General features: G+C 42.6%; 1 protein-coding gene across 4 annotated transcripts in view; it reads right to left on the bottom strand.

Moving 5' to 3' along the window:
- Positions 1-16654, bottom strand: part of SYNE2 (spectrin repeat containing nuclear envelope protein 2) — a 181876-nt gene that overhangs the window by 67539 nt on the left and 97683 nt on the right. For 3 of the 4 annotated variants that reach the window (XM_071557344.1, XM_071557346.1, XM_071557345.1), the window contains exons 63-76: positions 16155-16280; positions 13610-13804; positions 13031-13105; positions 11888-12007; positions 11038-11145; positions 8241-8456; positions 6257-6424; positions 5110-5235; positions 4124-4236; positions 3572-3713; positions 2513-2644; positions 1807-1959; positions 1345-1554; positions 136-237 (exon numbers count right to left, since the gene is read on the bottom strand). In XM_071557344.1, coding sequence (XP_071413445.1) covers positions 136-237; positions 1345-1554; positions 1807-1959; positions 2513-2644; positions 3572-3713; positions 4124-4236; positions 5110-5235; positions 6257-6424; positions 8241-8456; positions 11038-11145; positions 11888-12007; positions 13031-13105; positions 13610-13804; positions 16155-16280 — 1986 coding nt within the window. The remainder of the gene's footprint in view (positions 1-135; positions 238-1344; positions 1555-1806; positions 1960-2512; positions 2645-3571; positions 3714-4123; positions 4237-5109; positions 5236-6256; positions 6425-8240; positions 8457-11037; positions 11146-11887; positions 12008-13030; positions 13106-13609; positions 13805-16154; positions 16281-16654) is intronic. The other variant, XM_071557347.1, reaches the window with a different exon arrangement.

The raw sequence follows: 16654 nt of genomic DNA, 5'->3' as shown, positions 1-16654 counted from the left end.
TGAACTCTCTCCTTTCCCCATTTTAAAACCTAAGTGAGAATCACTCTTTAGAAAATACAGAACTTCATAGATTGCAGAAAACTGGAAATAATAGCTAAGGCTGTACAAACTCTCCTTTCCTTTGATTAAAATTACCTGAAGCTGTTCAGAAACATTGTGCCCATGTAGTTCATTCAAGCCTTGTTGTAGAGCAGCTTTTCTCTCAGTAAACTGATCATAGAGCAGCCTGGCTTGATTCTGCAAAAGAAACAAACATAGAAATATATCACATACCAGGAATAGAGTAATGACCAGACAAAATCACGCAGCAAACAAAATAGTTACCCCTTATGGCAAAAGCACATTTTTCTTCTCTAAAAGACCCACAGAATAAAGCATGTGCATTATGGGCTTAAAGCAGTAATTTGGAGAGGGAAATTCTGGAGTCTGTGTAGTGTAAAGAAGCAGATTACTCTGTCACAGTGATCCTCTATGACTGTAAAAATCTGTGAGATTTATCGAATTCTTCTCTTGTGAAAATAAGAAAATGAGCCATTATTGGTGACTGATGGAGCTCCATGCATTCTGCATAAATAAACATTGCAAGACTAGTTCTGCTGCTGTTTGGAGAGAACATCCCAGTGTTCTTCAAAGGAACTGCTTTATTATTCAGCAGTAAAGAGCCAGGCCATCTTGCAATGATGAGCACACTGGAGTTTTGCTAGACATTGCAAACTGTATTTCAAAATCCAGGCTCCTCCTTACTTCAGACTAAATACCTGATCTGAGTACTTTCCAGCAATAGTTATGGGATGTCGCAAACTACAAGAATCTAAAGAAAAGCTTCTCATTATCTGCTTTTCTGACAAAAAACAAAAAAAAAGGCAAATTTGCAAAACTGTGGCTTCTGCTACTGTGCTACAAAATCTAATGGAACAGTAAATACAGCAGGGTCAAACCAACCTCCAATACATTGCTAAAAGTATCCCAGTGTTAGGCATGGCACCAAAAGTGAGGAAGCCTGTCTCTCCCAGGACACAGCAGCAGAATCTATGAAACCCTCCTTGGCCCAATCCCTATACACAGAACTTTGCTTTAGCCTGGAGCTCAGCCTGCTTGGGATCTCAGGTTCCTTCCATACTTCCTGCATGCAAACTTTCTGCTGTGAGCCAGGCCTCTCCAGCAGTCAGCACTGCAGCAGCACTGGAACCAGCAAAATTAATTTGCTTCTTGAGAGGCCTAGACAAGTTTGTCTAGTAGCAAAAAGAAGCCCATTAGAGGTTGCTCATCTGTAACCCAAATGCATTAACACTGACAAGTCTAACAGATGCTGTGAAACAAGATGTGCATTTGGCAGTGGAGTACCAGATAATTGCTATTATGATCCAGCCCGGCTTTCATTGAGTTGCTCCTTGAAGCAGTGGCAGCTTGAGTTTGTTCCAGCCGTGCCTGCAAGTTGTTAAAGCACTCGCAGAACACGTCTGTGCTCCCACCAGCACAGCTAATGGACTTCAGGAGATCGTCCTTTTTGTCACTCAGATCAGCGTGAAGTTTTTGCAGCTCCACAGACAGGGTCTAAAGGGTTGAAAGAAAAATAACAGGAGTGAGAATGGTCTGCCCAAGGACTCTCACCTGTGAAAGGCATAAGGACTCGAGCTGGAAATTGTTAAAAGCAACAGGCCCAAATCTGTGCAATACCAAATACTTTGGTGCTGTTATTCCTGAAGAATTTCAGCAAAGCAGAAGGGAAATATCAGGCCATATATATTCTGTTGTAACAGAAATCCACTGGGATTTCTCCTTCCCTGAATGACTTAGGACAGTTACCTCATAAAGAGCCTGCTGCACGGCTGCCTCTTCGGTGGAGAGGACTGAGGTGTTTAACATCTCCTCCATGTTATTCAAACATCGGCTGATTGCCAGAAGCAACTCAAACAATTTTCTGTCCAAATTGGAAGAGACTTCCTCTGCCACATTATCCTGGGTAAATGCAAGCCAGAAGTTTTCAGTATATTCACCCAAGGAATGGCTAAGATTTATTCACTCGTATAAAGTTAGAGGTTTGGTCAGCTAATAATAAAATGGAATTAATTAAATACTGAGAGACAGACTCATGAGACAACTATATGCATGAAACAGAGCTGTCAGGGCCAAAGCTGAGACAATAACCCTTTATTTATAGGAGAATGGTTATGGTCCTACAGGTCTCTGAAGAATGGGCACAACAAATTTGTCAGCTCCAATCCTGCAGATTTACTGAAACAATTTTCCTTGCTTTATACAGTTTGAGGACTTTTATCCACACTAGCAATCTTTGGATTCAGGTAGCAGAAGTATCAAGCTGAAACTTGAAATGTCTCCTCTCAAAATCCTAAACTGATTCTTAAGTTATAGTCCATACCTGATGCAAAAGCTCACTACAGTGAAGGCCATTTGCAATAACATGAGTATTGACTGTTTCCCAGTGTCCAAGCAGTGTCTTGTTTCTAGAATTCCTGGTAATTTTTGCAATGCTAGGACATGCCATTTTTACCTGTGCATGCACCACATTTGCTTCCTGGCTCAGGTCTCCCAGCTGGACAGTGTAAGTTTTCAGCTCTTCCACAGTTGGGGTTCCTGCACCTGTGAATGTGCCTCGGGGCAGCATGTTCATCTTTGTTGTAATCTAACATTTGGAAAAAGAACATTGCAATTAGGTGAACAGCTCAAATGAAGACAGGGCTACAGGGAACAAAATAACACTCCTCTGAAAAAGCTTTAAAATGAAAGTTTCAAGGCATTATTATAAAGCACCTGGATAGCAGGGTTCCCTTTTTACTGGCAAAAATTGGGCAGGCTATGCCCTGATGGCAGATTGATTGAAAAAGGAGCCTTTGATTCTCAGCTTTAAGGGCTACAGCTGTAGTTTGTGTTAAGGCAACCCTCCTGCCCACTGCAGGGTTAAGTCTTGCCTGAAAAAGAGCTGACATTCATCCTTTTACACACCTGATATTCTTCCATGTATTGCAGCAATTTCAGAGAACAAGAAATCTAATTACTCTAATTTAATGTGAACAAAACTGTTAAGAACAGGAATTACAGTTTTGTCCAAGCAACAAAATACTGCAGTCTGGTCAGAACACAAACACAATGTGCTCTTGCTGCAGTCCAAACTCTGCTTTTGATATGTGATGAGAGAACACAATGGTGAACGGCAGAACAAAATTTTAGCCTGAGATTTGCTCTGACCAAAATGCCCTCCCTTGCAGGAACTGAGACTTTGCCCACATCCAGGAAAATCAGCTGGGAGCTTCCAGGCTAATTCTCTTATTTCTCTTGAAAGAATGAAGCAGATAATGTCTAGTCTGAATGTGAACTACAAAGGCTTACCAGGTGCTGCCATGCTGTGCTTGGTAGTCTCTACTTCAGAGACATGATTTACCTCAAAGTAAAATTAAAAGACAATCAGGTAAACACTATGCAGTAACAGTCTCCTCTGGAGAATGCTTGCACAGATTTCAGATGCTACAATGACAGAGGAAGATACACTAGTTGTTATGTTTACCACAACCAACTGCCCACAGAAAGAGTGTTTTACTGAACTTAAACAAACCTGAGGTTCCACAAGCTGACAGAGAGGAGACTTCATCTTTGATGACAGCTCTTGTTGTAAATATTGCCATTTATTACCCATTTGATCCTTTGGAGCCAAGGTGGGATCAGCCTGCTTGCTCTTTGAATCAGATTCTCCACTGCTGTATTGAGAAAACATTGTGAAAATGGCAAATACTGAAGCAGAGTAAGTAAAACACTGGAAGGTGCATTATCCCAATGTCCCTTTCTCAGGGCTGCTGCCTTTGGATATGGGTTGGTGTGTCTGTGCATTTGTGCAGCAATGGCTGTGAACGGGGGCACCCAACCTGCCTCCAGATGGGCCTGTGTTAGTTTATGGCAGGCATCAGTCCTGTATGACAGCAAGACTGACTCTGAACACTGGAGACAGCCCAGTATCAAGGAGCCTCCATTTCTTTAGACTGTTGATTGCAGAAATTCCCAGTTTCTGCCATTTTTCTTCTAAAGGCACACAGAACCAATGGTGCCACTGCAAAGCTTCATCAGGTTTAGGCAGTTTTCCATCACTGACTCTGGTTTTGTTATTTTGTACCTTGATTCTGATCTCTGAGTCATGCTGTCCTCAAGCTGTGGCTGCATTTTTTCCACACACGACTCAATGAAGTCAATGAGGCTTTTCTGCTCAGCTGCTTTGAGTTTCAGATCCTGTGCACAGAGAATAGCATGAACACTTCTGTGAGCTGTAATAATCTGAAATGATGATTGTGCTTTTCCAATCACATTCTAAGTGAAATAATTTAGCAATGAAAATAAGAATACATCTGTCAGAATAAAATGTACGTTTTGTATAAACATGACTACAAAACAAACAGTTTTCTGCAAACATGTATTTTTATGGAATGTATTTCTGCCTGAGCTGAAGTTTTAAAAGCAAACCCTATCAATCAGAAACAACTTATGCAGATATGGAAATGTAAAGGCCATTGACTGCAATCCTTACACAGAGAGAGGCAGGTAAGGGAAAATGGGAATTTATTCAAATATGAGGCTGAGTTCCACTGGTCAAAAGGAGAGCGTCGAGTGACAAGTGAGCAATTCCAGCAGCTCAAGCTGGATCATTTTCTCCACCTCTTTTCTAATAGCATCAAAATGGCAAAAGCTAATTTTCGGGTAGTAAAACAGAAGTAAGTTTGCAGAGCACAGAACATCTCTGGGTTTTTTTATTGTACTAAGAACCGCCTTGAAGTCATTGTGAGTTGGCCCATGGGAAAATACACACAAAGCTTTGGCTTCAAATTCATCTTCAAAAGTAATGTCAACGTGTGGATTCAGATTTCACAACACAGGCTTCAAGGATAGGAGATGGGAGGGATGCGTGATGCCATCTGAATCATGATGAAACAAGGCAAGAGTCAGGGTACCATCCAGGTTTTCGATATTACCAAACTTTGGACAGGGGATATTACAAGTGAGACCTTTCTCCATCCTGACAAACTTCTGCAGCAGCCATAAATGCATTGTCTGCCCCACCCAGAGGGGATGGGGAGCAGCCTGGCTCCTGGATGGGAGGAGAACTACCTGTGGGTGCTGGAGACCATTGTGCCAACTGAGTGGCTGTTTGGCAAGGGCAGGTTGGGGCACACTGACGCCATCAGAGTGCAGGATCTCCAGGGGCTCTGGGTCAGTCCTCTCCCTGTTGTCACCCTGTAAAGAGAGGCCTATTGGGGAAAGCTTCCAGACTTGACAAGAGAGCAGAACCCCCCCAGGTGCAGTTTGGGGAAAGGGCAAAAGCAGACCTGTCTTGGACTTTTCATACACAGAATCAGCAGCACGTGAAAAACAATTGCTACTTGTGCAAATATTTTTGTCCAGTTGCATTTACTGAAAGTTTAATCCACCCTAACCTGCTGCCAGGGTACTCACATTTCTCCCCCAACACTTACAGTTGCTTTGCTGTGCATGTTAGCAGATTAGGTGATACCAACCCTCCACTCTTACTGTTTGACCAAATTATAGGGAGATGTGCAATTTTTACTTAAAATCTCGGTCATGCACATGGATTTTCTATCTCTCTTTGCACACAGAGGTATTTCAACAGGAGCCTTTACCAACACTAATTCTCTCCTGGGCCATGCAAGCTTCCTTTTATACTGTGCTCCTCCAGCACTAGAGAGACTGTGGCTGCTCTTACACAAACACATCAGGTGGGTTCCTCTGATTCCCTGCACAACAGAGAGGGAACAAGCTCTGAAACCAGGAGTTCCTGTCTCATCCACTGGGAAACTCAGCAAAGACTGTGCAGCTGTAGTGCAGGAGAGCTGACAAAGTCACTGTCCTTGCCTTTTAAGCACTCTTCAAAGAGAAAGTTACTGAAAAACCTGTGATATTGTCCAGACAAACATCATGAAATTTTAAAAGCACTTCAACCAAACCAAACCAAAGCCCCAGTCCTTTTCCTGTATTCCTTGCAAAATGTTGACCTCTGTCACTGAGCACTCCCAATAGAAAAGATGCTGTTCAGAGAGTCATTAAAAATCAACAAATTGCTGCAAACTGCAAGTAATTATAAAGCACTGTAAAGTAGAATAAAAGCAACTGATATTTCTGATTGACTTCTCTCCCTTCCTGGCTTCACTTGGTGAGCTCCAACCGTTCTTCTGCAACTACAGGCCATTAAAGCACCACAACTCTCACTCTTGCTCTGCACAGCATTCATAAGCTTTACCTGCTCCTCACTGTACTTGTCTTGAAGCATCATCTGGACATTTTCCAAATTGCGCTTCACTTCCTTCAGCTTCATGGAAAGAGCCTCTGTCTTTTGTTGGTAATCTGCACTATCTCCACAGTCTTCCAGTAAAGAGAGGACCTTTTGTTCAATCTCTGATAACCTCACCTAGAAGGGATAGCAGATAATTATTCATTCTTAGAAGTACATCACTCCTTTCCTGATAACATTCTGAAGTCAATGCTCACACTTCTCCTGTCTGAAAGGAACAGAAACATACAGACAAAAGGAGAAATAGCTTGCAGCCCTCCATACAGGTTTTCTCCAAGGTAATATCTTTTTATTCCAAACAATTAAATAAATTTTATTCAGAGTTAGTTGTAAAATTGTTTCAAACAAGAGCATCTGCAGGAAGTTATATGAGCTCAGATATTCAGTAATAAGAGGAGAGCAGAAGTGACAGACTCCATTTGAACGCGACCCAGAAGACAACACACCTCAATGGGGGAGGCAGAGGCAGTGCACAGACTGCTCACATCACCCTCTGGGAGGAATGATGCTGAATTACCAACACAGAGCAATGTTCCCATGTGTCACCCAGGCCATTGGAAACTGCTGGGGTCTGGTTTTTGATTCAAGCTGCTGTGAATCAAAGTGCACCTCTGCATACATTAAACTGCAGTTTTTAAGGTGAGTATGGAGACATGTACCATGTCTTACCTGCAAAGTAATTAACTGTAATAAACTAACTGCTTTACATCATACACCCATATCTAAAGACTGTTCACCCTTGTCCTATGTATATTTTTGTGTAGGTCTTGACTAGGTTAGAAAATCCTCCTTCTCCCCTAAGGTCTCATCTTAGCATTAAGCCAGATGGCTTGAACCCAAGAGGAATTGAGCAATTCTTACAGTTGCCCAAAGACCGCTTGTTTTCACCAGCTGGAACTGCCCTGTTGAGGTCTCTGCTGACACAAACCGTGAATAGAATCCAAACATTTAGGATCCTAATTCCCAGAGAGTTCAGCACCTGAGCACTTGGCTGAATCACAGCCTAAACCCAGAGGCACTACTTGGCATGGACTCAGTTCCTATTAAAAAATAAAAACAACACCCAAAACAACAACAAAACAGGTGGAAATGTCTCCTAGTAATTTAAAATGGGGACATTTTGGTATTGGCTCCTTTATGGTGAATGAAATCTGTTGCTCCAGGTAGACTCAGTGCTTGAAGCAAACTGGCACACCAGAGTGGCACCACAGGGAGCTTCAGAGTGGTGTGCCTGCATTTTTGTTTCAATCTGCACATGCTGCATGCCAGGACTGCCTCCCACCCAGCCCCTCATGCCAGTTCTGTTTTCCTCCTCTCACTTTCACCAACAGGTACCACCCACTCCTTTTGTTCCATTGCCATGGGGCAAAAGGCTACCCTATGACTATTGCAGTAGGTCCAAGCATCACCACTGAGGGCAGGGGAAAAGCTCCATCTTTCTACCTGTGCTGGCAGCTTATAGCAAATAGTCCAAAAGTAGAATTTACCAGCTTGAAAACTCTCTTATACCAGTCTTTTAAATCACTCTCACAGAAACAGTGAAACTGTCAAGAGAAAAAAATACTCTTTTGTTTCTAGCTGATTTATTGTGATTGAAACTGATGAAAAATTGCCTTTTAATAGAGGATTTAAACCATACTGAGCCATGTTTTTGAAACCAATCCAAAGAAAAACAAAGCTTTAAAAATACTCCAGAATTCTACCTAAATCCCCTGGATGCATTCAGATCCCAACTCTAAAAATAGGTATTTCAACTAAGTCCTTACAAAGCTGCCCCTGAAACGGAAGCCAAGCAGTCACCTGTTCTCTGCACAGTGTGCTGAAGCTGATGAAGCAGGGAGAGAAGCAGCAAGCCCAGCTTTTCTGCAGACACACCCCCCAGGGAAGGGCACCTGGTTTGGATGGCAGCAGCAAACTGACAGCTCCGTCTTACCTGGCAATCAGCGAGCTGTGGCTCCACCATCTGCTGCGTTTGGGGGGTCTGAGGGTCTGACCTCAGGGACATTCTAGTTTTGTCTAGCCATTGTTCCAGCTCAGCAACCTGGGCCTGGCACACCAGGAGGATGGACTCGGGCTCAGGCCTCCCGCCATCCAGCTCTTTCCCTGGATTGCCCAGGGCCATGCAGGGCACTGGAGGCGGCTGGGAGCTCTGCAGCAAAGCACATGAAAGAAATGCGGTTAACTTTCTGGTTTGCAGTTTCTTTCCCCTCCCCTTACCTGGGAGAAATCATTAACTTTCACACTCACAAGAGCTCTGAAACAACCCTGCCACCGTGTTCCCAGACTTGGAGGGGGTGGAAGAAAAGGAAAAAAGAAAGAAAAAAGAAAAAGAAAGGGCAACTCAGCAGCCAGTCAGCCAAGATCTGGTGTAACAGGTTTCCAGGCAGTGATTTGCATTTGCACAGCTCTACCTGAGCACACAGGTAATACCTGAGTGCACAGGAAGTGAGTGACTCACCATTAACCAGCTCTTCCCTGAGGAGAGATGTTTTCCTGTGAGTTATATATAAAAGCAATGCAGTTTGGAGCTGCAAAGCAAGTGTTGGGCAATGCTTACAAGCTACTTGTGTGTGTCCCAGCTGTCAAATATGCTTTAGTCAGGCTCTAGGTCACCCAGAAATAAAGGGTGTACTTTAAGTATTAAATCTTTTGTAATTCTTATATGGCCTCCTTTAAGAGGGAATATTGCTTTGCACACTTGTGTAATGAGAAGTCCAAAGCGCTTGGAGATAATCAGCAGTTGCTTGGAAGGCTGCAAGGTCTGTATATGCCTCCACTCATGCAAACACTGGAACTTAGTACGTAAATAAAGCACAGTACCACAGGAACAAAACTACTTCTATGCTCCCATGGCTCTAGAGCATAAATTCAGGCAACTGTGATGGTCAGTGGTAGTGCACAAGCTCTATGTTAAAATGAGATTTGGCTGAAAAAACAGAGAGAAAAAATGCATAGTTTCAGCTATCAATGTCATCATAGAATGGCTGGGGTGGGAAGGGGCCTCTAATGGCCAACTAATCCTACCCCTTGCAATGAGCAGGGACATATTCCCCTAGGATCAGGTTGCTCAGAGCCCTGTCCAATCTGACCCTGAACATTTCCAGTGATGGGGCATCCACAACTGCTCTGGGAAACCTGTTTCAGTGCCTCACCATTCACAGAAAAGCCATTCTTCATAATAACCAATCTAAATTTACTATCTTTAAGTTTAGAACCATTACTCCATGTCTTATCACTGCACTCCCTCATAATTTGTCCACTTGGCCAAAAGCCACATCCTCTGCATGCACCAGAAAGGATGTGGTGACCCAGATGGAGCTCCCACAAATAATGCAGCCAATCCAGGTCTGGGGCTGCAGGGAGTTCCAGAGCCTGGCACTGGCACTGAACAGTAGCAGGGACAACAGCTGTGCAAGGTGTGACCAGGTGGACCATCTGCTCAGCCTGGTGAGGTTATGCAAGGAGAAAATTAGAAAGGCCAAAGCCCAACTAGAACTTAATCTAGTTGCTGCTGTAAAAGACAACAAAAATGTTACAAATACATCAGCAACAAAAGGAGGGCTAAAGAGAATCTCCACTCTTTACTGGATGCAGGGGAATAGTATCAACAAAAGATGAGGAAAAGGCTGAGGTACTTCATGCCTTCTTTGTCTCAGTCTTTAATAGCAAGACCAACATGGTTACCTGGGTTCCCAACCCTCTGAGCTGGAAGAGAGGGAACAGAATGAAACCTCCATAACTCAAGGGAGAATGGACAACAACCTACTATGCCACTCAGACATGCATAAGTCTATGGGGTTGGATGGGATCCACCCAGGGTACTGAGACAGCTGGTGGAGGAGCTGTCAATCCACTTTCAATCATTTACCAGGAGTCCTGGAAAATGAGAGGGGCTGAGGGGAGACATTACTGCTCTCTACAGCTACCTCAAAGAAGGTTGTAGTGAGGTGGGGGCTGGTCTTCTCTCTCAGTCAAGGGACAGGACCAGAGGAAAAGGCATCAAAGTTGCCCCAGAGGAGGTTTAGACTGGATATTGGAAACTTTTCTTCACTGAAAGGGTGGTCAGGCATTGGAACAGGCTGCCCAGGGAGGTATCACCATCACTGCAACTGTTCAAAGAACACGTAGCTGTGGCACTTAGGGACATGGTTTAGGGTGAACATGGTGGGGCTGGGTTAACAGCTGGACTCGAGAATCATAGAGGTCTCTCCCAACTGTAACAATTCTAGGATTCTGTGAAACTGCTCTACCACCACTGTGTTGCTCCTGGCCCTCCTGGAGTATTCATGTCTCCATCCTTTTGTGTATCACCCACAGGCTGCTGCACACTCCTCCCTTGGCCTCTGCCTGTCTTCTACAAAGCAGCAACATACATGAGTGTCAAACTCCTTAACTTCTCCTTCAACTGCCACTAAAAATCCCATAGTTGATATATGTTTACATCACTTGAACCCCTCCATTCATGCCTGCACGAATGCCAACAGCTCATTTCCTGAAAATACTTCACTTTGTCCCCCAACAAATTGCATTTTCAGGGAACAAATCAAAATTGATCATCACCAAAAGCAGCAATATGAAGAGAACCACAAAGGGTTGCAGGTATACACCATATCACACTGTAACAACTCCAGCAGCAGAACCACGACAGAACAGGGTCTCTGCCCACGAGGCGGGTCATACAACACACTCAGAAGGTCACCTTGTTCAGCTGCTTCAGGCCTTAAACTCACCATAGCCTGGCTGCCAACACCTGTACCAGGGCCTTCAGTGCTCTCCAAGGTTTGCACAGATGTTTCTTCATTGTGTTTACCGTGTGACTCAATTATTACATCCTCATCCTGTTGAGACAGGCAACAGTGGAAATATTTGTATCATTCTTAGTGAAGATGTAGTACTTCAGGATGGTTAGTGGTGGATCTGGTAGTGTTAGGTTTACAGTTGGACTCCCTGATATTAAAGGTCTTTTCCAATTCAAATGATTCTATGATCCATTGTCGTGTTGTGCTAGAGAAGTCTCAAAGAGCAGCAGCCACCCAACCTATCATGGTCTTGGCTCAGAAGTACTCACAGGGAGTGGTTTTGTTATGCCTATAACACTGGTGTAGAGAAACAAACAAGTCCACCTATCACAACGTTATTGAGACACAGAGAAGAACAGACAGAATGGAACCAAAATTGTAGCTGATGGGGTGTCTTAGATGCTGATTTTCTCATGTACCAAGCGAGGCTTTTTCATAAATCACTCCCCATATTTTAGAGATTTTCCAGGAATCAGTGAAACAAATTGCTGCTGCTAAATATGCATTTCTATCTTTGGGGTTTTTGTACAGCCAAAAGGAATTAGAATAGTAGAATCATTTAGACTGGAAGACTCTTTAGGTCACTGATACAACCAATATGTGCAACAGAAAAAGATATTTTAAATGGCAAGATTTAGTGTGATATGGAGGATATGAATCAGGCAATCTTGTCCTGTATTTCTACAATTCTCTTGCTTTGCAAACTTCAGCAATACCTAGGACAGATCTTTTCCACAAAGAAGAGTTCCCATCCCCATGGAGATAAACCTGAGTGCATTACCTGAACAACACCATCCGACAAGGTACCAGAAGACCAAGAGGTTGCACTGTCTTCCTTGTGCCTCTCATGATCTCCTTCTGAAGGCCAAAAGCTTCCATCTTTCTCTGTGGCTGTACTTCCCTTTGAAAGCAGTAACAGCTCAGCTTTAGCTTGTGAACAGGAAGGTCACATATTCCTTCAGGCAACGTAAAGTACTGCAAACTTCCAGTAACACTGTGCCCCATTTCTGCCTTGTTTATCTATTTTATTTCCCAGATCCCTCTTCTCCCCTTGCTCTAGAGTTCTGCTGTAAGATGAATGGCAGCTGGATGACACTCATAGTTTCCTCTAGGGACCTCAGAATATTTTCATTCTCATTATTTCGAAAATAAATTTAAAAAAAAAAACAACAAAGAAATAATCTTTCTGTCCTGTCCCCTAGGAAGTCCTGCACATAAAAAAAGCTTCACCAGTGAAGGTGCAGCATTAGAAACCTTGAAACTGAAGTGCTTGGATCAGAGTAGTAAGGCACCACCTCTATCCAAGCTGTTTGGACTTCTCTGCACTGTCTAGCCAGGGAGGGGTTTTTTTCCCCAAAAGAGTTAGCATCATCATGAATCTTTATTCCCAGCTTCAGTTCACCTGGGCATTCAATTCAGACTCCACAGATTCAGAGCAAGGTGTTGGGCAGTGTCTCCCAGCTTCTCCCACTCTCCCAGAAATCTCCTCTCTTTCAACCTTATTCCCAATAACCTGATCACAGCCTTTTTTTCTTAAGCTCAAACCTACAAATAATTTTTGTTGTTTCTTTTACATTTTAGCATTTCAGAGGCTGTCTAACTTTCTCAGAAGCCCAACTATACATATAAACAAAGGTATTTAGGCCCCTATTTTGCCACTAACACTTCCATAAAGGGCATATGACTGTATAAATAAGCAATGCCACCAAAAGTAGGTTCACATCTCTCAGAATGAGGCGCTGTGTAATACTGGCATTGGAATATGAGTGCACTGGGTTGAGTGCAATTTCTTTGTATCCTGAAGTGATAAAATATTTGAATATATTCTGAAATATTTCAGATTTACACATTTTTTGTAATCTGTCCACTAAAGTCTTCTATCTTACATACACAGCTGTATATACAAGATATATACTGAACTCACCTTGCTATGGGAAGAATAGTCTTCTGATTCTTCATCTAAGGAAGGTAGAAGGGATACCACTCCTCTTTTTTTCAACTACAAAAATACCCACAAAGAGACAACCCAATTAACCATGACAAGAACAGTAAACCAAAAGGAAGTTACCAACTGGGGTTCATTTTTGGAGAAGCACTGAACATCTGGCACCCTACATTAAAGCAATTGAAAGCTCCAGGTATTCAGCATCTCTGAAAACTGGGACTTGATGCCATTTAGTTTCACCATCCCAGCTATAACAAGGACAAATTGCATTTTCCTCCATGAAAATATTTTCTTCAAAAATCTCAGAATAACTGATTATCAAGAAAACTACACATGGATCATTTTGCTGTTGAATCTGCCCACGACACAAAATAACCCCAGACACACCTTCCTTGCCTTCTCCTAGAAACGCATCACACTCAATCCTTTTGGGGCCATTCAGAGGCACAGAGGGGAGGAGAAACAGTATTGATTCACAGCTGCAGGGGTGCTCCTCCTCTGGGAGGAAAAAGGGTTATTTACCTTCCCTCTTTGGCTCTCAGGTAAATGATCACTTACCTGCTGACCAGAAACATCAGCTCCAATCAAGTCACTCTGTGCTAACACAGAGATTGTAGAGTCATCTGCTGAGTCAGGCACTTCTTGCTGTAAACGTTGGTGAAGCTCAGACATGGAATTCTTCATCCTGGTGAGGACATCTTCCTTTCTTTGGCACAGCCTTACAATCTCTTCTTTTACAGCTTCCAGATCTCCCTAGGGAGCAACAACATCTGTAAGCATCCATTATTCTTACTTAACCAAACAGTAACGTAACAGATGAGACCAGCGGTGCATCTTACTGGGACTGGGGCTAGTTTCCCTTTTTCCTTTTTCAAGGCATTGGGACAGTTCCCCATTTTCACTGCAGGAGTTATCCAGATACATGAAAACAGCAGCAGCAGATTCAGCCCAGGACAGCACTTGCCACTGGTAATGCAGAAGTCAGTAGTCTGGAAGGAAATGTGGCAGGCTGGAACTAATTCTAAGTAGCTCCTGCATACCCATGGGAACACGAGTTTCCTTGAGGACAAAGGGAATGCAGATGGGTTACATTACTCTGTGTGTCAGAGCAGGTGATGTTAACTTCCAACTACCTTCCCTGGAAACCTGACACTAAACATTTAGGACAGCCTTGATGAAGGCAAAGTCAGCAATATGGGATAGCTCAGGGCTGAGTCTTTGTTGGAGCTAAAGAAAGGAAACAGATAATTTGGTGGGTTTTAGGGACATGTCTAGGGCCAAAATGATCCCATGTCTTTGAGTGTGATACTGGGAGGGTCCCCCACAAAGTGCAAGGAAAATATTTAGTGTTCCGCATGGACTAAACAATAATCCAAGTAACTCTGCACTAACAAAGGGGGAAATAAATCTGTCTTGTTCTCCTTCCTGGCCACAAGTACTCCAGCCAGTATTCTGCTCTTAGAATTTTCTGCTAGGGCTTTCCTTAACACCCAGCCTTCAGGTGAGCGAAGCAAGCAGAACAAATAACAGAGTAAGACAGGGCAAGGAATAAATTGCCTTCCTCTCTTCATTAAGAAAAGTGTTAAAGCTCTTTGAAGCATTGCTGCTTGCTTGTAAAACCAAACCCTGCCTAAATATCCCATTACACACTGGGCTGAGTTGATCAGAGCAAACTTTGATGCTGGGCCTGAAATCAGAACAGCAATGACTCCACATCATGCCCTGTCATTAATGATGTTATGCAAGTAAAAATCTGTGAGAGATGAAAGCAGTAAGACTGCTGGTTCTGTCTTGGCTACAGCTTATTCTGTTAACAGCTCCAGCGTGGTGGCACGACAGGGAAGGTGGAGGCAGAAACTCCAGCAAATTTTTAAAGGACAGGGGAACTCTGCTCAGACATGGATGTGTTTTTCACACTCAAAAACACAATATAAAATCTTGCAAAAGTAGAGGCAAGAAAATGTCATTGGAATGAAGAAACAGACATCCATGACAATTTGGCATTTATAAATGTCCACTAAGAACAGTGTATCTGTTTGTTTCATTGCAGCAAGAGACTTTCCACCATACATTTACCAACTACCGTTTTGCAAATTGATTTAATTAATTAGCCATAACTTCCTCACAAACCAAATCTTTATTAACATCACTTCTTTATCTGAAACCTCTCAATAAGATGGGCAATTCCATTGCCCATTGCTATACTTGCAGCACTACAGTTCTGAAATGGGTTTTCTACTAAAACTAGAGCTAATTAAACAGAAAATCCTACACTCAAAGACAAAAACAAGTAAGAATCAGGAAATGAGTCACGCTTAGTGCTACATCAAGCCTCCAGCACCCAACCAGCTGACAGCAGAGCAGCCATGTACTTAGGAGCCTACTGAGTGATTATAGTTATTAGGCAAGTACAATGTAAGTGTATTAACTTTATTGTGACTGACTGGAAAAAGCTGAGCATTTCAGAGGCAATTTATAAATAGTTATTACATTTAATTAGTAATTTCCTGACTTCTGCAGTGCTATCCTTAAAACACATCTTATTTTTGCATTAACAAATTAATTCATCCATTACAGAAAGCTGCTGGCTTCAGGAAGAAAAGCAACACGTGTTTATCAAACACAGTGTGGCAGTAAGGATGAGGAAAGGAGTCTAGGGAATCTAACCCTAACCAGAATCCCCAAACGTACAACTACACAGTCAGCAATCAGCAATGGACTCAATTGCCTCCTTATACCCTATCTACCCAGTTGCTATCTCAGGAACATTAGCAGGATGCTGAGCACAGGTCAGTTATCAGAGCTGCATATTGTTTCACCAAAACAGATGCCAGCTGTCATGAAAACAGTACTGTTTTTCTTAGAAATTCATATAGGTGCAAATGACACATCAAAATCAATAAGGAGTATATTATGAAAGATAAACCCAACTTGCAAACTAGTATTAACTGTAATGAATTGCATGGTCACATTATGGCATTCAATTGCCTGCTTGACTTTGGTGGGGAAGGTAAGCACATTGCTAGTTCTCAGTGCTCTGCATCATCATGTATTGTTAGTCAGGACAAGTAACACACATGAGAGAGAAAACAACCAAACCCACCTCTGGACAATGAGTCTTCTGAGCCTGAGGCTGATCTTCATGTGATATTCCAACCAAGTTGTTCTTTAAGAGTTGTTTCAACTTTGCAATTTCTTGCTCACATTCTTCTGTTTTCTTTACAGTTTCCTGTGGAATAGTGATATTCATAAATAATTTTGAATTAAGGAGTACAGAAACAAACCAGTCAGTATTGCAGCAAAGTTGAACTGTAGTGAAGCTTCCTTTTTATCTGCAGTTACCTGTAACAGAAACTGTGTTTTTCTGCTAACTTTGCACAATTTCATTCATCCTCACTGAGTTTATTATTCACTTGATAAAGACAAACAAACTGCTCTACCCACCAGTCAAAGTCTGGTGGAATATTCTGCCTAGGAGTACATCTTTACTTACTCCAGAGCAGAACTATGAATTTGGCTATAAAATGGAAACGGAGCACATTTCATCACATTTGTTACAATTTAAAAAAGGTTGGGAAAAAAAAGAGAAATTACAGGGTTTCA

The sequence above is a fragment of the Pithys albifrons genome, chromosome 6, assembly GCF_047495875.1.
Source record: "Pithys albifrons albifrons isolate INPA30051 chromosome 6, PitAlb_v1, whole genome shotgun sequence".
NCBI lineage: Eukaryota > Metazoa > Chordata > Aves > Passeriformes > Thamnophilidae > Pithys > Pithys albifrons.
This window is presented reverse-complemented; position numbering and strand designations above follow the sequence as displayed.